The 20,797-nt window shown below is 55.1% G+C and overlaps 3 protein-coding genes across 3 annotated transcripts; 1 reads left to right on the forward strand and 2 right to left on the reverse strand.

Moving 5' to 3' along the window:
* Positions 1-2,202: 2,202 nt before the first annotated feature.
* TTC4 (tetratricopeptide repeat domain 4) lies at positions 2,203-9,383 on the reverse strand. Its single transcript, XM_051625422.1, has 10 exons — positions 9,283-9,383; positions 9,093-9,210; positions 8,826-8,987; positions 8,250-8,327; positions 7,307-7,431; positions 6,949-7,035; positions 6,188-6,402; positions 4,949-5,030; positions 3,768-3,850; positions 2,203-2,856 (listed from the first exon to the last, which is right to left on the reverse strand). Exons 1-10 carry the CDS (start codon positions 9,352-9,354, stop codon positions 2,754-2,756), a joined length of 1,125 nt encoding a protein of 374 aa, XP_051481382.1. The 5' UTR covers positions 9,355-9,383; the 3' UTR covers positions 2,203-2,753.
* A 984-nt stretch (positions 9,384-10,367) lies between these two features.
* PARS2 (prolyl-tRNA synthetase 2, mitochondrial) lies at positions 10,368-13,242 on the reverse strand. Its single transcript, XM_051625629.1, has 2 exons — positions 12,699-13,242; positions 10,368-11,253 (listed from the first exon to the last, which is right to left on the reverse strand). Exons 1-2 carry the CDS (start codon positions 13,197-13,199, stop codon positions 10,369-10,371), a joined length of 1,386 nt encoding a protein of 461 aa, XP_051481589.1. The 5' UTR covers positions 13,200-13,242; the 3' UTR covers position 10,368.
* Positions 13,243-16,098: 2,856 nt separating this feature from the next.
* Positions 16,099-20,598, forward strand: LEXM (lymphocyte expansion molecule). Its single transcript, XM_051625095.1, has 9 exons — positions 16,099-16,207; positions 16,313-16,429; positions 16,619-16,747; positions 16,846-16,995; positions 17,290-17,454; positions 17,645-17,773; positions 18,499-18,516; positions 19,111-19,256; positions 20,361-20,598. Exons 1-9 carry the CDS (start codon positions 16,187-16,189, stop codon positions 20,455-20,457), a joined length of 972 nt encoding a protein of 323 aa, XP_051481055.1. The 5' UTR covers positions 16,099-16,186; the 3' UTR covers positions 20,458-20,598.
* Positions 20,599-20,797: the final 199 nt, after the last annotated feature.

Consider the following 20,797-nt stretch of genomic DNA (forward strand, 5'->3'; position numbering starts at 1 on the left):
GGCCTCTTCTGATACTAGAAGGTGCTCCAAGGTCTCTCTGGAACCTTCTCTTCTCCAGGTGCTTGTCAGGAACAGCCTGCCCTCACCAGCCTTGCCCTGAACCCTCTATTTGATCCCTCCCACCAAACACCACTCCAGGCCCAATTTAGCAATCAATCACTTTTTTTTCCCTTAAAAAGAAGAGATCCTTGAAGGGTGTGACCCCCTGCTCTTAACAACCCTCCCAGCTGTAGCTTCTTTGCATGAGAGCACCCAGCTGCCTTGCTGCTCTTGGCTGCTAATTCTTGCCTGGAGACAAACAATTTGGAAAGACAGATTTGGGACCCCTGGAGCAGCAGGGAGGGCTCCGTGCTGGCTGCCCACCATGGCCATCACTGTCTTCCTGCACGGGGTGTTGCAGGGAGCAAAGCCCCACGGCTGCTTTCCCCAGCCCCTGCCACCATGCAGTGGACAGGGCTGCCAGAGGATGGAGCAGGGAAGCCTCCCAGAAATGCCAAGATGCTTTCAGCAAAGGCCAGGAAGATTTCTGGGGGCCAGGTGGGATTCAAGTAAGTAATGTTATCATCATGAGAAGGTTTCAAGGACCTGATTTTATAGATGCCCAAATAAACACATTGGAATTGATATATAAAACCACAGCATGTATTTATCTCTTTTGCAGGGGGAGCAGGATGTAATTCGATGGCAGCTTCTCTCTCAAGGCTCTCCCTGCTGTAATTCATGTCCCAAGGTGGCTGGTGGAGGGGAGGAGGAGGAGGAGTAAGGGAGAAGGCAGAATTTATGGGCTGCTCCCAGAAGCTTTAATTAATTTGCAAAGCACTGCTTGTAGTGGAGCAGGCAGCTCCCTCAAAGCCTCCTTCCCCCTGACTGCTGCCCTGGCTCTCCTGCTTTGTGCCAGGCTGGAGACTGGGGCAGCAGGGTGACCCCAAGAGCCAACCCTACTTCTTCCAGCCCCTGGGCTTTTTGGTTAAAGTGTGCAGAAGCTGTTGCTGTTTTTAAACATGGGGACTTCCCCTTGGCCAAAAGGCCTCTTTGATGGTCACTGCGTGGGCAGGCATATTTGTCAGGGTTTTTCCTTTTCCCCTTTTATTGACTTTTTGCTTGTTCCTGCTGCCAGGGGTCAGCTGGGGCTTTGGCTGGATTTTGCTGGAAGTCCACCCAAACGGCTGGTTCCCAGGTGCTGATGTAGTGCCCTGCCCCCAAAACATAAGGGGCTGGAGAGAAGGGTTTGAAGCCCAGTTGGGTGCATGGTGAAGGGGCTGGGGGCCATCTGGCTGACATGGAGGAACCTGTCTACAGCCAGAAGATCATGCTGATGGACACGGAGCCCTCCAACACCATCAAGCTGCTGCATCTGGTTTTCCTCTCCACCTCCTGGGGAACGCAGATCTGGATGCCCCTTGTGGCTGGTAGGCAGTGGTCTGTGCCCACTACCATGGCTCTCTGCCCCAGGGGGAGGCTCAGGGGAGGGGGCCTTGCCCCAGGACCTACCTGCTCTCCCCCCCTGCAGTCTGTGATGGGCAGCCACCTCCCTCGCCACCTTTGGTGTGATCCAGCACAAGCTCTTCCCCTGCTGCTTCCACGCTGGCTCAGCTTGTGCCTCCCTCAGCCTGACCCTCTCTGCCATGTACCACCCCAGCAACCTGCTCAGCCACAAACCAACCACGCAGGTACCCCCCTGCTTTAACACGTGAGCTGGCCCCAGCCCAGATCCCTTCCTCCAGGGGGTCCCGCTTGGCTTTGCTCCACTGAGGCAGGTGGGCAAGCGATGACAAGCTCCACACGTGGCTCTGGTGGAAAGGAACCAGCGAGTGCAGCCCCGCTCGTGTCCGAGAGGGGCTGGGGGAGGAGTTTAATGCCCCCCACGTGTGCAAGATGCTCACGGCAGGCGTTGCTCCCCTGCAGCTCATCATCTTCTTCGTTCGTGTCGCTGCTTCCGCGCCGCACGCGCGGGGGTGCGGGCAGGTCTGAAACTGCTGTGTGCTCCTGCAATCACTGAGGGATTGCAGAGGAGAGAGACAGGAGAGATTGAGAATTACTTTCCATTAAATGCTGAAAGCTGAGACAGAAGCCCAGAGGACCCAGCCAGGGTAAGGGAGAAGGTGGCTGTGTTTGGGTTTAGAACTCCTCTGTCATTCTCTTGGAGTATTTCACGAGGTGAGAAAAAAAAATACCATCTGCTTTATTAGCCAGAAGTCAGTCTACTTAAAATAGACATGTTTATTCCCAGGTGATATAAGACAATCAGCAAGGCAGCAAGAAGGGCAGTAAAATACAGTGCTGGGAGCAAAGAGCTCAGCTTTACCCTGGCCAGCAGCAGAGCCAAGTGGTGGAAAACCAGCAGCTGCTTAATCCCAGGCAGGAACCTGCCAGCATCCAGCCCCGTGCAGCAGGCAGGGATCACCCCAGCCCACCTCGGAGGAGAGCAGGGATTTTTCACAGGTAGACAAGTACATTCCCAGCTGCTGCTGCTTCAAACTGCAGCCGGTGTTTGGCACTGCTTCAGGTTGATTTCAGAACCACATGCAGCCTATCGAAGAGGAGACCTTCTGCAAGCCAGCTGGATTTCTTTTTAAACAATTAATCCCCTCTTGTAAACCCTTCACACTCTCCTGTGCTGCCTTCCTGGAAATTTCCCCGTGTGCCAAGACTATTCCTCCCCTGAAGTGTGCAGGGTATTATTGTTCCAGCAGAAGTTTCCAGTCTGTAGCTTGGGTAACAAACTGCACAGGATCCCTCGGTTTCACTCCTGCTCACGAGAGCCGATGCACCTTCTTGCCCGATAAGTATTTCTTAGTGAAAGCAGAAAGCTTCACAAATGCCAAAACGGTGGGAGTCCCAGCCTTTACAAAATACCTGTGAAGATTAAAAGGAGTCCTTTGGCTTCCTTGTAGCTGGCCAAGTGTCATGCAAAGTGACTTCCACCCAGCTCAACAAAGCCTGACCTCCCCCAGGCCAATGACAAGCTTCTTGCTGATCTGCAGAGCTCTTCCTAGCTACACACACCTCGAGGAGGAATGTTTATGAATTAGCTCTTCTCCCAACAGCTCCTTCTAATTGAAACAGCGATTGTTGTCCCTCTGGAAGGAGGTTTCTTTCCCAAACTGCCCTTAGAGCCTGAAATCCGAGGGTTTATGCACGCTGCTGAGCTGTACAGAGCTGCTGAGCTCTCCAGAGGGACAGCTGAGCACAGCCCACTGGGACAGCCCGAGCCACCAGCGCTGTGCAGCTCTCTCCAGCCAGCTACGAGATGGTGCAAGTTAATAGAGCAGGCTTTACAGCAACTTTTTGGCTTCACAAACAGCAAATTCTTCTCTCTAAATAACTGCACAGCACTTTAAGGCCAGTCTCAGAGTGAAACTGCTGCACACTGTGTGGCAGCAGCTCTGGCAGCATAATTAACAGTGAGCACATTGTTAACTTCCAACATGCTCTCTTTATGTGCTGCTGCTTTTTTAAAAATTAATTTTATTTTTACGTAGCACTGTGTAGATGGGATCTGAAACAGCCCTTTTGTGTTGCTGCTTGTTTGTAGCCCAACTCCCCATCTCCATCCAGTCCTGGAAAGAGCTGTTCATTCTTTTTTTTGGGGGGGAAAAAAGATGTAAGTCGCTAAGGCCAGGCACAAAATCTACTGCTTTACACCTTCAAGAGTTGGGACTGATCAAGTCCAAGAGTGAAATCAGAGAACAAACTGCACTTTAAAGCCCAAAACTTGTGCTTTTTGCCTTAGTGCTCTCTCTGGACACAAGCAGGTGCAGCCTCACCTCGGGTGTTGCAGCACTTGAAGCAACGTGTGCTCTGGGTTCAGCTCATACATTTCTTCTCTTTCTTCATCTTCAAAATAGAGCTGAAAAAAATTAGGAGGGTTATTAAACACTTAAGATAGACAAGCTATTAAGCTGTTGAAAGCCCAGTAACAGCACACCAAATACCTACTAGAGGTTTATCAATCTTCTGTACCTTGAACCAACTGTGTTAGATGCTAATTTCAGTATCGTAGGAACTGTTTGGTGTAAATCCCAACTCTTCCCTGTATAAACCAGTCAGCAAAAGGCAAAAATACAGTGGCTGTTCCTGTGCCTTACAGAGAAGCATTCCAAATCTCAGGGCTGCTTTTTAACAGGTGAAATGCAGCACTAATATGAGTTAAACTGAGCAGGCTTAAAAATAGTTGAACAAAATAAGAGTAGATTGAAGAGATTCAAATCCAGGAACTGTTCTTTAGACTGTACATGTGCACACAGCTACTGCCCAACTTTTTAATCTGGCAAAATACACAGCCACTGTCCTTCTGCACCTGTCTGCAGGAAGGGCTGTGCTGTTACCTGGTGCATGTGAGACTGAAGTGGAAAATGAAAAATGAACATATGTACCCATGTATGTACCATTGCTGAAATATTCTCCAAACCTGCTGCAGCTACAACCAACTGGCATCCCACCTTTGCTAAGGTCTTAATATGCATATACTGTATCCATAGGATCAAGTGTTTAAGCACCACCAGTTAGATCTAAAAAGAACCTTCTTCTTTTTTTAAAAAAATATTTTCTCATCTCTATTGAGCAACTTCACAACAATGCAGTTAACAACAGCAAGCAGCCTACCAGCTAGATGGTCTAAATCTTGATTATCCTTACAAAGATGGGAATCTAAGCAGTATCTATAAATACCTTCTATCAAATAAAACATAAGTGGGAGACATAAGAAGTTTAATTTTCCATAGTGAATTCTATGTTCATGTCAGCACATCTGGAAAATATTTATGTCTGTATGAATGTAATGAATGCAGCTCTCCAGATCCTTATTTCTCATCCTGTATGGTAAATGGGTAACAATGTCATTGCTTTCCTACACTCAGAGCCTTTTAATTTCACTCCATAAAACAACAACAACAAAACAACCTACAACACAACCACCCTGAAATAGCAGGAAAGTCAAACTTCTCACCTCGAGATTGCTGGGAAGGTATTTTCTTTCTACATCCCAAGGAGGTAACTCAGCAAACATCACCATTAAATGATCAATGAACCTAAACACCATAAGACACTTGGTTAGATCAGATGAAGTGTTCAGCTTCAATAATTTGTACAGTTGCCTTGGAACAATGGCAAAAATACATCAGTAAATTAGAAAACAGACTTGAAAGTAAGTTTAGATCACTAACAGTTCCTTCCCTTCAAACTCACTGCTCTCCCAGTAAGACCAAGGCTCTGCTGTTAACTCAGGGCTATTGGTTTCAATCTTCAGCACTGCAGCAGCAACTTATTTTTAACATTTCATTTTCTCACTGAAAAAGATGTCACAATAAACACCCTGCATTTTGTCTAACATTGGTTTTCCCTCTACGTGGCCTCACCAGCACCACATTTCACCCTATCAGAGTGCTCAGAATATGTTTGTGTGTCAGAGGCTTCTTTACGTTGGTCCTTCAGGAAGTACTGATGGCCAAAAATTTGTTCCAAGACCCATTTTCACTTCCTTTGGTCATGAAAAGGCACAGTGAACATTACCATGCAAGAACCACAACTTCACTAATCTGCTTGCACTGTAATTTTAAGCCCCAAACTTATCAATAGATCTGAGGAACACACACCTCCCCACAAAAAAAGAAAAGTTACAAATTCCATGTTTGCTTAACACTGTGAAATCAGAAACTGACTTTAATGTCAAGAAAAGTGGAATTCCCCACCTTCCCAGTCACTTGGTTACAGCCTGAAAGGTCATCAGCAGTTCAGGCAGGCCTGCTGTAAAGCCATGGAAAACTAAATTGTCACTGGTGGTTACAGGAGGTCCCTTAGGAAGTTTTTTATAATTTGATGTTTAATCTTCTTTTCAAGACCCCCTATCTGGAGGGCTTCAAAACATCAACCTCTAAACTCCACACATGTGGGTGCACCACTGGTATGACTGGGCACTGCTCTGGGCTTGCACTGCAAGCCCCCTCAGTCACCCTGGCTATAAATGTTCCCCCATGCCAGAAATGCAGACACCACCACCACTCTGGGCCTTTTGTAAATCACAGAATCATTCAGGTTGGAAAGGACCTCGGGAGGTGCAGCCTCCTGCTCAAGAGCTGGGTCAGCTGTGAGATCAGCACTCTGGAGCTACTGCAGCATGGCAGGGTTTCACTGGCAGCCTGTTCTCATCTGCTCCAACCTCTCCTTTGTGCAAGAACAGGGCATGTACCGGGAATTCTCATGGAAAGCTGCAATGAAGTCTGTCTGCTCGTGCTCAGGGTACAGGAAGAGGACAGGCCAGTTCAGGTTGCCATCAGCATCTAAGTGCACCTTCGCCCCCGTGACACTGTCAGAGTGGAACCCATCTAAGGATATCTCAGCCAGGCCATCTGATATCTCCTCTTCTTCATTTGAAGGCTCAAGAACCAGCTTGATATTTCTTTCCTGAAGGAAAAACAAAACAAGCAAACCAAAATACAAACAGGTGTGATGAGGAGAGTAAGAGCAAGAAAGGAGAAGTTGGTAAAAGGACAAGTTGTGTCGTTCTTACTAATGAGTCAGCTCCTAATTATGCCATCAAAAACCTTCCCACAGCATTAGACTGAGGTCACTGGTCTTCCCAGAAGGAAGGATCCAGGATTGATCCTCTCCTCCACCCTGCTGGATGGCTATCTCCTATCCTCCCACTGCAGTAATGCCCACTGGCAGCAAAGAAAACAAGGTTCATTGGGCCAGTGTGATGCTACAGACCAGCAGTAGGATGCTCAGTCCCATCTCCCAACACTGGGGTTGTATTTTGTCTTAGTTTTTACCTGAAATATGGAAACCTGGGAGCTGGGGCTAGAGACACAGAATTGTAGCAGAATCATGGTTTTAACTGAGTTTTTTGGCTCTTGCTCTCACAAGCCTCTTAGAGACAAATGAGAGCTCTTAAAAAAACCCCTAAACATCAAAACAAACCACACGAAACCAACCCCTTGACCAACCCACCTTTATTGCTGCAAGCAACATTTCCTTCTGACACTGCTCTTTCTTCTCCATCACCTTTGCCTTCCTTGCATCCCGCTCCTCAGCTCGCTACACGTAAGAAAAGGTTGTACCATGGTCACACTCAGCAAGTCAATGCCCATCACTGCTCTGCTCTGCCAGCTGAGATCTCCAGAAGGTTCCCTCTAGCTCTCACCACCACACACCTCCTCACCACCACCACACATCTCCTCAACACACGCTCTGCAGAACCACCACACTGTTTGGGAATGTTACTTGCAGGAAGCGCTCTCCAACCAAGAACTCCAAAGTGCTGCTTGATACAAAGCAGGTGACAAAAACTGCCTGCCTTCATATTTACCTTTAACTTGTCAGCTTTAGCTCTTATTTCCAGAAGCTTTTTCTCTTTGGAATCTATTTGCAAGCCCTCCTCACACCATGCTATTGCTTCAGAGAAGTTCTTCAGCTCCAGGTGACAAAGAGCTCCTGGAAGGACCAAGATTGGAAGCTTCTGGTATTGGAGTCAGTACACAACTACTGCACAGAACAGGGGTCATAAAGACAGTGTCACCCTAGTGCTCTCAAGAGGCAGAGACAGCAGCACATGCTGCTGTCATGAAGATCATGCTCAATCACAGACTTCCAGCAGGTCAGCTGAGGAGAAAATCTAAAAGATTTCAGAGTTGCTGTATCATTAACTCATCTAGTCACAGAAATCAGCAGAATGATGTTAGAAGTGCCTGCTACAAGCAAAATGTTATAACTAACACATCTGTACTTGCCCCATAAGGAAAAATAAAGTGGCCACCCCCATGGAGTGAGAAAGGCTGGGGAAAAAAGAAACACCTGAACCCCAAAAACCAGCAGTGTGGGAAACAACAAGAGTTATGCTGTGCTCTACAGAAACAGGCTTAATGCCTCCTTGGAGGCATTAATGGATATAGAAGCTGAAGAACAAAATGCAAAAAGGCAGTGTTCTGGCCTAAAACCCCAAGCAACAGGCAGAGCTCTGTTTTGGGGAGAAACAGCCCTAACAAAACAAGGAAACAGATCTTGGACAGTACCTGCTCTAATTTTCTGAATGAACGCTGTCCTGAAATGAACACACACTCACAATGATTTAAGGTTGACACACGCTGTTATTTAACACGAAGAAACAGGCAGGGAACCAAGGCAACACCCAAGAGCAGTCTGTTCCCGGGCTTGTGGCAAGAACAGCACAATGAGTAAAACCAGCCCGTGCAGAGATGTTTTAAAGGGATGCCCCTTGCTCTCCACGCAGTTCCACGTGCTTCCCCTCTTACCTCTCACGATCGCTTTGAGATGGGTGGGCTTCAGCTTCTTCGCCTGGATGGCATCGTTGAGAGCAGACCGGTAGTTACCTGTGGAGCACGCAGGGCAGAACGCAGGTCACCCCTTTAAAGCAAGCAACGCCGCGCAGAACCGCTCCCGTGCGGCTGCAAACCCAACCGGCCCCGAAGGCAACGAAACAGCTGGTGCGGAGACTCCGCAGCTCGCCGCTTCCGCGCTCCCCGCCAGGCGGGCGGGGGAAGGAAGCGGCAGGTGCGGGCAGGCGAGGGCAGGTGCGGGCAGGCGAGGGCAGGTGCGGGCAGGCGAGGGCAGGTGCGGGCAGGCGAGGGCAGGTGCGGGCAGGCGAGGGCAGGCGAGGGCAGGTGCGAGCAGGCGAGGGCAGGCGAGGGCAGGTGCGAGCAGGCGAGGGCAGGCGAGGGCAGGTGCGAGCAGGCGAGGGCAGGCGAGGGCAGGTGAGGGCAGGCGCGGGCAGGTGAGGGCAGGCGCGGGCAGGTGAGGGCAGGTGAGGGCAGGTAAGGGCAGGTAAGGGCAGGTAAGGGCAGGCGAGGGCAGCCCTGCCCGCCGCTCACCCAGCCGGAAGCGGGCAGCGGCGCGGTTGCCCAGCAGCGCGGCGCCCAGCGCCGGGTCCCCGCACTCCTGCCGCAGCCCCGCGCTGTAGGCGGCGATCGCCCTCCCGTAGTCCCGCTCCCTGAAGTACTCGTTCCCTTCGTTCTTGTACATGCCGGCCAGCTCTGCGGGGCAAGGACAGGGCCTGAGCGCGGGGCCGAGCTGCCCGCAGCCCCCAGGCCGCCTCCCCGGGCCGGGCCGCAGGGGCAGAGCCCCCTCCCCAGCCCCACCTGCGGGGCCCTTCTCCTGGTCGAAGAGCAGGGACTGCAGACACGCCAGCTCGGGCTGCCGCTCCGGGTCGATCTCGGCCGGGCAGCGCTTCATGAACATGGGGATGGCCTCCAGCTCCTGCGGGCGGACACACACCGGCCCTCAGCGCTGCCCGCGCCCCGGCCCCGCGCCCCGGCCCCGCCGCCTCACCTGCTCCCAGGTGTCGGGGTGCAGAGCTGCCCGGTACCGCGGGCCGCTGCCGCCCGGCCCGCCCGCCGCCATCTTCCTGCCGCTGCCTTCCGGCCCCTGCCGGCCCGCCCCGCTCCTGCCGGCCCGCCCCGCTCCTGCCGGCCCGCCCCGCTCCTGCCGGCCCGCCCGCCTCCCGCGGGAAGGGCCGATCCCGCCTGGAGCGGGGGGATGAAGGAGTGGGGGGGATGAAGGAGCGAGGGGATGAAGGAGCGGGGCGATGAAGGAGCGGGGCGATGAAGGAGCGGGGCGATGAAGGAGCGGGGGGATGAAGGAGCAGGGCACCTCCTCGGGTCCCGGAGCGGGATCTCACCACCCTGCAGGACAAGGCTCCTATGGCCCATCGGCAACAACGCGGCCCGCACGTGTTTACTCCCGGGCTTTGCAGATGCCACGTTTTCCTGCCAACTCTTTCTGCAGAGGCGCTCTGCCACCCGGAGGCCAGCACCCCAAGGCCCCGCGGTCAGCACCCCGCGGCCCCAGGGGCCTCGCCAGCTGCCCTGACCTGCAGGCCCGGGATGCAGATCCCGGACGCTGATCTTCACCTCAGTCCCTGCAGATCTGGCACCTCCCACGGTGAACAAGGCTCTGGAGTTCACTGTTCGGCTTTCATTAAAATTAGCCTGCACCTTCAGGGAACACGGGTGGCTCCAGAGAAGATGCACACGGAGGAAAGGTGCCCTCTCATTAGCATCCTTCATGCCGAGAGCTGGCACCTGCGGACAGCGAGGGGCAGCCCTCCTGTTCCCTCCTGTCCGCCCCGGGCAGGCAGCGAGGGGCCGGCCCTGGCACCCCCACAGCTGCACGAGGCTGCACACGCTTGTACAAGCAGCTTGTGGGGGTCTGGAGCCAGAGGGAGAATTGTCCCCAGCCCCAGGGCGGGCCATGGGCTGAGCCCAGCTCAAGCCCAGCAGGGTTGCTCGGAGGTGAGCTGGATTCAGCTCCACCCACCCAGAGCCCTCGTGGACAACTTGCACATCCTTGAAAAGGACCTGGGGCTGCTCAGGTAAACTCGGTGCAGCAAAGACAAGAGATTCAGAGATGGGGAGTTTAAGGGACTTGCACTTTACTCAACAGCTCAACGACGCCTTCCTTGGTGAGGAACAAAACCTCGCCAGCGTTCTGATCCCAGACCTCGAAGACCGGGGGGTGCTCACAAACCCCCTTCCCGGCGATGACCACGTAGGGATAACCCAGCTTCTCGGCGTCCTTCCGCCTCTTGCCGATGGTCAGGTGTGTCCTGTCATCCAGCACCGCCTCGCTGGCGAGGTGGGGCAGCGCCTCGGCCAGCTGGCGGTACAGCTGCTCCAGCAGGGCAGCTCCCTCCTCCTCCTCCTCCTTGCTGCCCCTCTTGGGGGGGATGAAGCAGAGCTGGAAGGGAGCGATGAGGCTCGGCCAACGGATGCTGTCCTCCGTGGAGAGCACCTCGATGGAGGCCGCCAGGATGCGACTAATGCCCAGGCCATAGCAGCCCATTTCTGCCAGCTGGGGCTTGTTCTCCGGGGAGTAGAAGACCGCATTGCAGACAGAGGAGTACTTAGTGCCCAGATAAAACGTGTGCCCCACCTCAATCCCCCTGCTCTGGGTGAGTTTCTCCCCACAGGTGGGGCAGGACGTTTGGTCCCCGCGCAGCGTCTCCACGTTGGCCGCGAAGTGCCCGTGGGGGCAGAGCAGCAGCCGGTCCTCGCCGATCTCGGCCGGGAGCTGGAACTCGTGGGACACGGTGCCGCCGATGCTGCCGGTGGCCGCCCGCACGGCCACGCAGGGCAGGCCCAGGCGCTGGAAGAGGCGGCGGTAGGAGGCACAGACCAGGTCGTAGCTGTGCCGAGCCGCCACCGCCGAGACGTCGAAGCTGTACATGTCCTTCATGAAGAACTCCCGGCTGCGCAGCAAGCCGAAGCGGGGCTTGGGCTCATCCCGGAACTTCCTGGTTACCTGTTGGGGATGGAAAGGAATATCGGGTTTCCTCGCAGCGAGGCAGCAAGAGTTTGGCCAGACTAGGTTTGGTTTTTTGTTTGGTGTTAAGTAGCTGAGAGTAGCTGAGTAGCTCCTTAGGCTGGAGCTGCTGTTGAACTCTAGTTACACCCTTACCTGGAAAAGGAGAGGACAGTGAAGAATCAAAGAATCACAGAATTGTTAAGGTTGGAAGGGAACTGAAAGATGATCTAGTTCCAACCCCCCTGCTATGAGCAGGGACCCCAAGAAGCCCTGACTGAAGCCCTGCATGACAGCAGGACAACACCACACTACAGGAAGAGGGCCAACTGAAACCAGAATTTGATGAACTATAATCCCAGAAATGAAGAAAAAACCCGTTCTACCTGGAGACAGAAAACGACCGACGAATTAGAGGTGTGGGTGGAACAAAAGATGAAGTCAAAGGCACAGGTGGAAGAGACCAGAGACCAATCACCTCAGGAGAAGATGTGCCTTAAAAGGACTGGTTGGACAACAGATTGTGAGGCCTTAAAAGGTCCATGTAAAACACGGGTAGGGTCCTTCTCTGGAGGCACCCAGCTTGATCTGTGATAAACCCACCCTGTGACAGAACCTGAGGGTCTGAACTCCCCTTTACAGTCCAGGGCTCAGACTGGATCCAGCTGCACCGAGACTCCTCTCTGAGAAGAGGTTCAGAAAGCACAGGGGTCCAGTCTGTGCTCAGGGTCAATCTGAAGCACAAATACAGGCTGGGTGGGGAATGGACTGAGAAGAGTCCTGAGGAGAAGGACTTAGGGGGGTTGGTTGGTGAGAAGCTCGACATGAGCAGGCAGTGAGCACCTGCAGCCCAGAAAGCCACCCGTGTCCTGGGCTGCATTACAAGAAGCACGTCCAGCATGTCAAGGGAGGTGATTCTGCTCCTCTACTCTTGCTCTGGTCAAAGCCCTCCTAGAATATTGTGTTCAGTTCTGGAGCCCCCAGCTGTCCAGAACTGGAGCCCTCAGTTCTGGAGGAAGGACATGGAGCTCAGACTGAGAGAGCTGGGGTTGTCCAGCCTGGAGAAGAGAAGGATCTGGGAAGAACTGAAGGGGCTACAGGAAAGCTGGGGAGGGACTTTTTACAAGGGTGTATAGTGATAGCACCGGGAGGAATGATCTGAAGCTGGAAAAGGGGGGATTTAGATTGGGTATCAGGAAGAAATTCTTTCCTGTGAGGGTGGTGAGACACTGCCACTGGTTGTCCAGACAAGCTGAGACTGTCATCCCTGCAAGGCCAGGCTGGATGGAGCTTGGAGCCAGCTGGTCTAGCGGGAGGCGTCCCTGCCCGTGGCTAGAACCAGGTGACCTTCCAACCCAGACCAGTCCATGATTCTATAAACCTTGCAAGGCGGCAGGCCGGTTTTTCCCAGGCTCACGTACTTCTCCTTTCCCCCCCTCCGTTACCTGGTAGAGGCGCAGCGGCAGCTGCCGGTAGGAGAGGCTGCTGTGCGCGGCCACCAGCTGGGTCACCGCCTCCTCGTGCGTGGGCCCCAGGCAATAGCCCTTCCCGTGCCGGTCCTGCAGCCGGAACAGCTCCGGGCCCAGCCGCTCCCAGCGCCCGCTGGCCCGCCACAGCTCCGCGGGGCACAGGCTGGGCATGCTCAGCTTCTGCCCGCCCACCGCCCGCATCTCCTGGTCCACCACCCCCACCAACTTCTCCAGGGCCCGCAGGGTGGGCGGCAGGTAGTGGTAGCAGCCGGGCCCGGCGGGGCAGATCAGCCCCGCCTGCAGCATCAGCCTCTGGCTGCGGCAGCTGGGCTCCCCGGGCCCCAGCGCGCCGGCCGCCTGCAGGTTGAGGGGCTGGAAGAGCTGGGAGAGCAGCAGCCACTCGGCCTGGCCCGCCGGGCCGTGCCGGAGCCTGCAGCCCCGCGCCCGCGGCCGCCATCTGCCCAGCAGCGCCGCCATGGCGGGGCCGCGCGGCCCGCCCGCCTCCTGCTCCCGGCGCGCGCCCCCTGGCGGCGGCAGCGGGCGGTCCGCCGGGCGGGGCCGCCGTGAGCGCGGGGCCGCGCTGCCCGCCCCGCCCCGCCCGGCCCCGCCCCGCCCCGCCCCTCCCGCCCCGCCCCGTCCCTGCCCGCCCCGCCGCCCCCGCCCCGCCCCGCCCCGCCCCGCCCCGCCCCGCCCCGTCCTGCCCGCCCCGCCCCGCCCCGGCCCTGCCCGCCCCGGCCCCGCCCGCCCCGGCCCGGCCCTTCCCGTCCCGCCCCTTCCCGCCCCGCCCCGTCACGGCCCTTCCCGGCCCGGGAAGCGGCCCCGGGACGCACGGCGGGTCCCGGCCGGCGCGCAGCACTGCGTAGCCGCGGGCGTTCTCCCCTGCAGGGCTGCAGGCTGGGCGCGGTATGGGCTTCATCCAGGAGTTTCATCCATCGGGAATGGCTCTCGCGTGACATCCATGCTCGCGTAAAACACGGCGAATGGAGGAGGGGGGGTGGTTCGGAAGAGACGGGGCCGAATTCCCTCCGGGCTGCGGCTGGTGTTGTCCATAGGGATCCCTCTTCCTGAGCGCTCCTTCTCCCTGGCTCCCGAGGGGCTGAGCCGGGCAGCAGGGAGGGCAGCCCGGCCCCTCGGGCTTCCTGCTCCAACTTCAGGGCTGGGAGTGAACGCAAACCACCTCCAGGCTGCGCTCCTCGGCTTCCTGCTGGGAGGGAGCCAAACATCCCTGCCGGGAGGCACCAGCAGGTGTCCAAGAGCTCCGCTGGAGGAGGAGGTTTCACTTCACTCAGCCTCCTTTCAGGAGGAGTTAAATAATCCTGTTTAAGCATAAGGATGGACGAGTTCTTATCTGATTAAAAAATGGGATTTTGAATAAATATTCATGTTTCTTGGAGAATGGGAAACACTAACGTGCATTTCTGTGCACCGGAGGCTGAAAATGGGCAAAGTGAAGGGAATAAAGGGCACATTTTTCATGCTTCTGAGTGACTGAGGAGCACTGAAGTAATCAAATAGTCAGCCTGGTTCTGCAAGGTGTCCTGTAGACACTGTAGACACGTCCCCAGAGGGACATGGGGAAGTGCCTCAGCAGCTCAGTGCCAGGATCTGGCCCAGATCTCCTGGCTGTCAGGTAGCAGCCTCACTCCCAGACCAGCCTTCACCAGTTTCATCAAGCAGTTACTTCCCCCTACACATTTCTCACCACAATTAAACAAGCAATGAGTGCAGAAGCTGTCTGGGAGAAGCACCCGCCTTGCCTCAGGCTGGAGGAGCAGGACACGTCCCTGGGGAGGGGGACCTGCCCACCCCTTGCACACCCACCATGCTGTGCTAGCTTGGATGGGGACCAAGGTGCACCCAGGTACAGTAAGCCAGCCAGCTGAGCTGCAGATCCAGCAGGATATCCAGTGCCATTTTGCATATCCCTCTGGCCAGCTCCTGCTTGCCCGGGAAGCAGATTTTCTCCAGGCAGTTCAGGACAGGAGGGTTGTCATTCACTGCTTCCACCACCCGTTTGAGCCATGGAAGTGCAAGATCTTTCTGCCAGTGACTTATTGCCTGCTGTGCTGACCAAAAAGACAAAACCATCTTGGATTGATTTGCTGGGGCAGTGTTTTGACCAGAAGGGTTTAAGGCTGTACAAGAGCCATGGTCTGTGGGGAAAGCTGGTACCTCTTATGAAATCAGCAGGACTGAAGGTGGGGCTAAGCTCAGGGATTATGTGCCTGAAAGCATGTCTGTGCTCCTTATTTTTTCCAGCTGTGCCTGGGGAATCTAAGGAAGGTACTGCTGTCCCTGCAGCCTTTCACCAAACCAGTTGCCTGCTGCTTTGCCAGGGGCTGTTTTATGCCACTGGGGCCACGCGTGGCTTGGGAGGGGTGTGCTCTGTACGTGGCAGGACCAAGGGTATCAACTCCTGTCTGGGGTCTCCCCTCTTCACCCCAGGGAATTTCCAGGAGGAAGAATGCTGGAGGTGGGGGAAGGTGAATGAAGGACCTGAATCAGTCCCTGGAGCTGGATACAGCCCCTGTCCAAAGCAATCAAGGAATCTTGGAGAAGCCACAGTCCTGGATCCCTGTTGCAGAGGTAGAAAACATTTCTTTCCTTTCCAGCAGCATGCCCAGGTAGCACCAGGCCAGGGCTAGGGAAGAGAAGTCAGGGCAGGTGAGAGGCCAAGTCATCCAGTGGCCAAACCTCTCTCCATCCTGCCGAGGATTTGCAGTTTGGGCTTGGGCTCCTGGCAGAGAGGTGGCACATCTGACCAGCCCTGGGCATGCTCTGACACAGCTCCTAGGGGCCATGAGCCCACACCTGGCTGAATCACTTTCCCCAGTACTTTAATTCCCTCCAGTGGTTTTACTGCAACTGCACAACTGCAGGACAATGCTTTTATACCCAGTGAAGGAGGGGACATTCCCTGGGGAACCTGAATGCCAGATGCCATGGTGACGGCTGCCATGGCAAGGACTGCCACCACCCCTGCAAGCCTCAGGGACCAGAGCTGCCATCACAGGGCTGTAGGTGCTGTCTGGGGACATGGGCAGTCAGGTGAGGCCACCAGCCAGGCTTGTCTGGATGCATGGAGAGGAGCTGGACTCCCAGACTGTTTGTGCCCAGTGGGAAGCAGCTTCTTGCCCAGGCACTTTTTGCACACGACAGTCTGGGACACTCAGCTGAGGCTGGGAGCAGCCCAGGGTGGAGCTGTGGGACATGGGCTGCTCATGCCACAGCTCCCTGCTGCCTTCCTGGCACTCAGCAAACACAGTGCATGGAGGAGCGGGACATGGAACAGCAGATCCCCGTGTCCATCTCCCCTCCTCACCTGGCTGTGGGGCCACGGCTGGCTGAGGATGGGCTCAGCCTCGTGCTCTGGCTCTGCGTTGCAGGGGAAAGCACCAGCCTCTGGCCAGGCCAGGCCAGAGGGGAGCTCATGGCTTACTCGGCTGCCCCAGCCCCACGAGATAATGAAGAGGCGCAAACTCCAGGTAAGAGCTGGGATTCATCCCCTCTCTGTGCGTGTCGGCTGGGGCTGAAGGGAGCAGGCAGTGCTGCCCAGCCCCTTCCTCACCCTCCCTGCTCTACTCCTGCAGCAGCAAAAGCTGGGCCCGGGGACATACAACATCAAGGACTTCCTGCAGGAGACACGGCCCTGCAGCCTCCGGGGGATCTGCGACACCAGGGAGCAGCGGTTCCGAGACACGCGCAAGGTGCGTCACCCCTGGCACGGGAGGTGCCAGGAATGGTGCCCACCAGCAGCAGGACTTGGCTCTGGGCTCATGCCTCCAGAGAACAAGCCCTTTGCAAGGGATAGGAGGAGTGGGCACCATCTCCTCCTGCCGGGCTGGGGGCTGCCCCCCTTGCCGAAGCTGCCCACGGCCACCTCACCCCTCCCACAGGATTGCACCCCTGGCCCCGGCATGTACGGGAACCCCTACGCACACCTGGCGGAGAGGGACAAGCGCTCCGCCGGCACACGGGGGCTGATGGACAGCAGGACGCCCAAGTGTGCCCTGCCAGAAGTCGTGGCAAGTTCTGCCCCTTGCCCTGGGGACCTGCTGGTGGGGTGGCCCCGTCCCGCCGCTGCTGAGCGCAGCCCCTCACCCCTCTCCCCCTGTGCCTGCAGGGCAGTGGCCTGGGACCTGGCACCTACAACCTGCGGAGCAGCATCGACGAGGTGGTGCGGCGGGCGAGGGCCTCCCGCCCCTGCCAGCCCTCCTTGAGGGACAGGAAAAAGCCTGCTGGTGGTGGCCGTGGTGGCCGTGATGCCTTGGAGGTGCGTTGCCCTGGGGCCCTGCACCCAGAGAGGGTTTCTCAGAGAGCTGTGGCATTGCCAACACATTGCAGTAAGGACGGAGAGCTGCCTTACGTCAGCATAAGGGATGTTGCTCTTTGACTTCCCTTGGATCCTGGAAAAACACACCCATGCAGCAGTGAGCAGGCTGTGCAGGAGAGTGGGCTGGTGCCCCTGAGGAGAAGCAGGGCTGAGGTCTCATGGCATAGGACAGATGGGGGGTCCAGAGAGACCATTGGCAACAGAGCTTTTCACTTTGCTCCTTCGTCCCAGGAGGGGAGAGACACCAAGCGAACCACTAGCACTGTCAAGGGTTTCGTGGATGAGCTGATGTTGAAGGAGAACAAGAAGAAAGGCTGCTTCAGCACCCTGCCAAGGAACCCAGCCTGCCCCACGGAGAGGATCTTCTGGGCCACGCTCAGCCAGTGCCCGAGGGAGGCGGTCAGTGGCAGGGACAGCAGCAGCAGCCAGTGTCACCAGTGTCCCTGGTGGTGGTGCGGGGGTCTGGGGTGGGGAGGCATTAAGCCCCGGGGGGTGGCTGGATGGCTGACGGGATGGATGGGTGGCTCTCTGATGTCGTGTAGCTCCTTCCACCAGCAAACTGCAGTGTAACAGGTCTGCTTCTGCCCAGTATGCAGTGGGGCCAGGCTCATATGACCCGAAGCCTGTTGAGAGATCGGTGTGCTCCAGCCAACCTGCATTCGGGTCATCTGCCAAGAGGTTTGACAGAAAGTCCTACCGCCTCTTTACTGGGAATGAGGTGAGTGAACAGGCACAGCAGGGAGAGAGGGACAGAAGAATGGTCAGGCTCTGAGCCTCCTCCACAACCATGCCCAGTCCATTACCAGCACCTCTGGGAGAGGACAACACTCTCCTGAGCCAAAGTAAGGGTGAGTGCTCCTCACCTGCTTCAGCCAGCTGAACATTAGAGGTGTCCTCTGAAGCAGCAGCACCCCAGCAGTAGTCTTGAGTCAGGTGTCTCTGATAGGGCAGACTGACCTCAGGAGGTGCTTTTCTCTCCCCATTATCAAGAAAACTGGGCAACTTAGCCAGGTGCTTGTGTTTTAGAGAGATGAGTCCCTCTCCAGGTGCTGTTGTTCTTGCCCAGAACAGGTTGCTAAAGAACAAACAGTGAATAAAAGCCCACAGCCTGATGTCCTGCTAGGTCAAGGGAAAGGTGTCCTTGTATACAGCAGCACATTAAGCACCCACTGCTGAGCACATGCTGCCTGTAGGCAGGTGAGCTGGTCTGAGCAGAGGGGCAGGAGTTTGGCAGCAACCATGTTATCTCTGCCTGCACCTTCAGGCCTTTGCCCTTTTCAAGGGATGCTCAGGCATTAGATTTGTTCTGCATCAGTTGCAAGGAAGTGGATGCACTTCATTGATGAGGGCAGCTGCATTTGAGTCCTTTAGGTGCCAGGACCTCCTTGTATCCTCCCAGAAAGGCACATTCTGCTGCATGAAAACCAGTTTTTTTTCTTCTAGCAGCATCAGCAGCGTGTTGTAGGGGTAGTGCACGTAGGAGCCCTTCCCTTTGTACCCATTCCTGTAGCTGTATTTATCTTGGTAGCTTCCCTATGGAAAACCAGAACAAAGCCTAAAGGACTCAAAGCAGACAGGAAAAGCTTTAGTCTGAAATAGTCCACCTTGGCTAGGGAGGAGGAGCAGGCTTCCACAGCTTCTCTCCTTTATCCAGCTGAGTGGGAAACAGGCAACTTGAAAGGGGTCAAGGATGAAGACATCATCCTAACTGCTGGGGAACATGACAGATTACATTTCAGTGGGGAGGCTGTGACATGGCAGCCCTTTGCTACAGTGAGCAGTAGGTAACTGGTGAGTGTGCTCGAGCCCACAGACCTAACTGACTTATTTATGGACCACTGTGCTAAAGAAGAACTGTTGATGAAGGAGACTGGCTGGGCTAACACCTGTTAGTGTGTCTTTTCCTCCCTCCCACACGATACAGGCTCAGCCTGCTTAGGATACACCCCATATTGTTGTATGTTTTGCAACCGAAAGCCTGGCCACACGAAAGCACTACCTGGTTTTGACCAACTCATGCTCCCCACGCTGCTTCTGGATAAGGAAGCCCATAAGACCTTCTCCTTCCAGAACCCTGTAGGTGTTGGTCGCTACGACATCACCAGGAAGGAAAAATACCCTCCGAAGATGCAGTACCAGTCCCTGTACCGGTGTGATGCGCAGCGTTACCTGAGCAACTTGCAGCGGGACACCTACTTGCTGTAAGTCTGACTGGCAGGGCTGGCACTGGCAGGGCTGGCACTGGCAGGCAGGAAAACCACCTTGGGCAGCCCTGAGGAGACCAAGAGTACATGTTACTGACACAACAACTGATGTGAAACAGGATGACCCTGCAGTTAAAGCACTGAACCTGGACTGAGGAAGGCCCACCAACACCCCCCCCCCCCAACCTGTGGATGGGGAGGTTGGGATTGCTGCCCCTCTTCCCTCCCAGGAAAGTATGGACACCTTTGTGCTTCCCCACCACAGAGGGGTAGTAGGAGGGTTGAAGAGCTCCTGGCTCTCAAGGCACTTCCCAGATGCCAAGGTGGTTGTTTTATCTTGTGAAATGTAATGTGCCTGCAGCGGAGGCATAGGCAAATAGTTTCCATGAGTTAGAGGAGGCAGGCTGGGAAGGAGCTGGGAGGTGGATGGAAAAACAGGCTGTCTGGGCTCATTCCCAGAGCCAGCACTGGACTGTGCGACGGCCCTGAACACAAATCACCTTCTCAAGCTGTGCTTTGTTTTGCCCATCTGAGGAAGGAGGGTAACAAGGCTCACTTCCACTGCAAAGAGCTTTGAAACTGCTAGTGTGAAAACCCTGTGAAGCAGTTAGGAACTGCACTAATGAGAGCCCTCAGGGTAGCCCTCTGCTCTCACCTTTGCTTGTGGCCAAGATTAGTGAACTGCTGCGTGGCACCACAGGCTGGCAGCTCTGCTAAGGTCTGTCTTGATCACCAGAGGGTAGTTGGAAACTGGTCTTGGCTGAATATACCTCAGCAGCTTTCAGTGGGGCAGCCAGAAGTTAGCTGTCCTGTGATGGAGAAAGCACAATGCAATCCAGCTTTCACTATTGCCCAGCTTTGTTAATTTTGCACTTCCAGCAGGCATGAAAAAGGAATCTGAACAGCGAGCAGGACTCGGGATTCAAACACATCTCTCTGATCGAACAGCACTAGCTCCAAAATCACTTTTCAAACTACAGCTCTGCTTTCTAGGGAATAGCCAGGCTTTTAAGAGCACTGTTCACCTCCATGCTCATTAAGTCTAATGAGATTAATCCAGCCAATAATTTGAACCCACTGAATCGCATCCTTTTTTCACAGTGAGCGGCTCAGGCCTGTTGCTGAAAACAAATGGAGTGGTTTGATTTCTGCTCCACGTTGTCCAGATAACTCTGCCCCTGCTGTTTTCCAAACATAAGATGGTGCTGGGAAGCCCAAGTCAGCAAGTAAATGGCAGACAGGTCAGAGGACATCTCCTGGATGAAAATACAGCGTTGCTGTCCTGCAAAGCAAGAATAACTCAAGTCTTTTTCTATGGTAATAAAACACTCCTAGACAATCAGCAATCTAACTGTTCTGTAGAGTTATTAATAATTTCCACCTTGACCTTCCAACCCAGCCTGTTCTATGATTCTATATACCTGTCCTCTGCCATCTTTCAAGTGGCTGCATGCAAGGACCTTCATCGCAAGCTGCAATGTCCAGCTCCACCTGAATTAAAAATGCAAGTGTTTATAAGCAGCTGGAGGGAGTTGGGG

This window comes from Apus apus, chromosome 7 (assembly GCF_020740795.1).
Source record: "Apus apus isolate bApuApu2 chromosome 7, bApuApu2.pri.cur, whole genome shotgun sequence".
NCBI lineage: Eukaryota > Metazoa > Chordata > Aves > Apodiformes > Apodidae > Apus > Apus apus.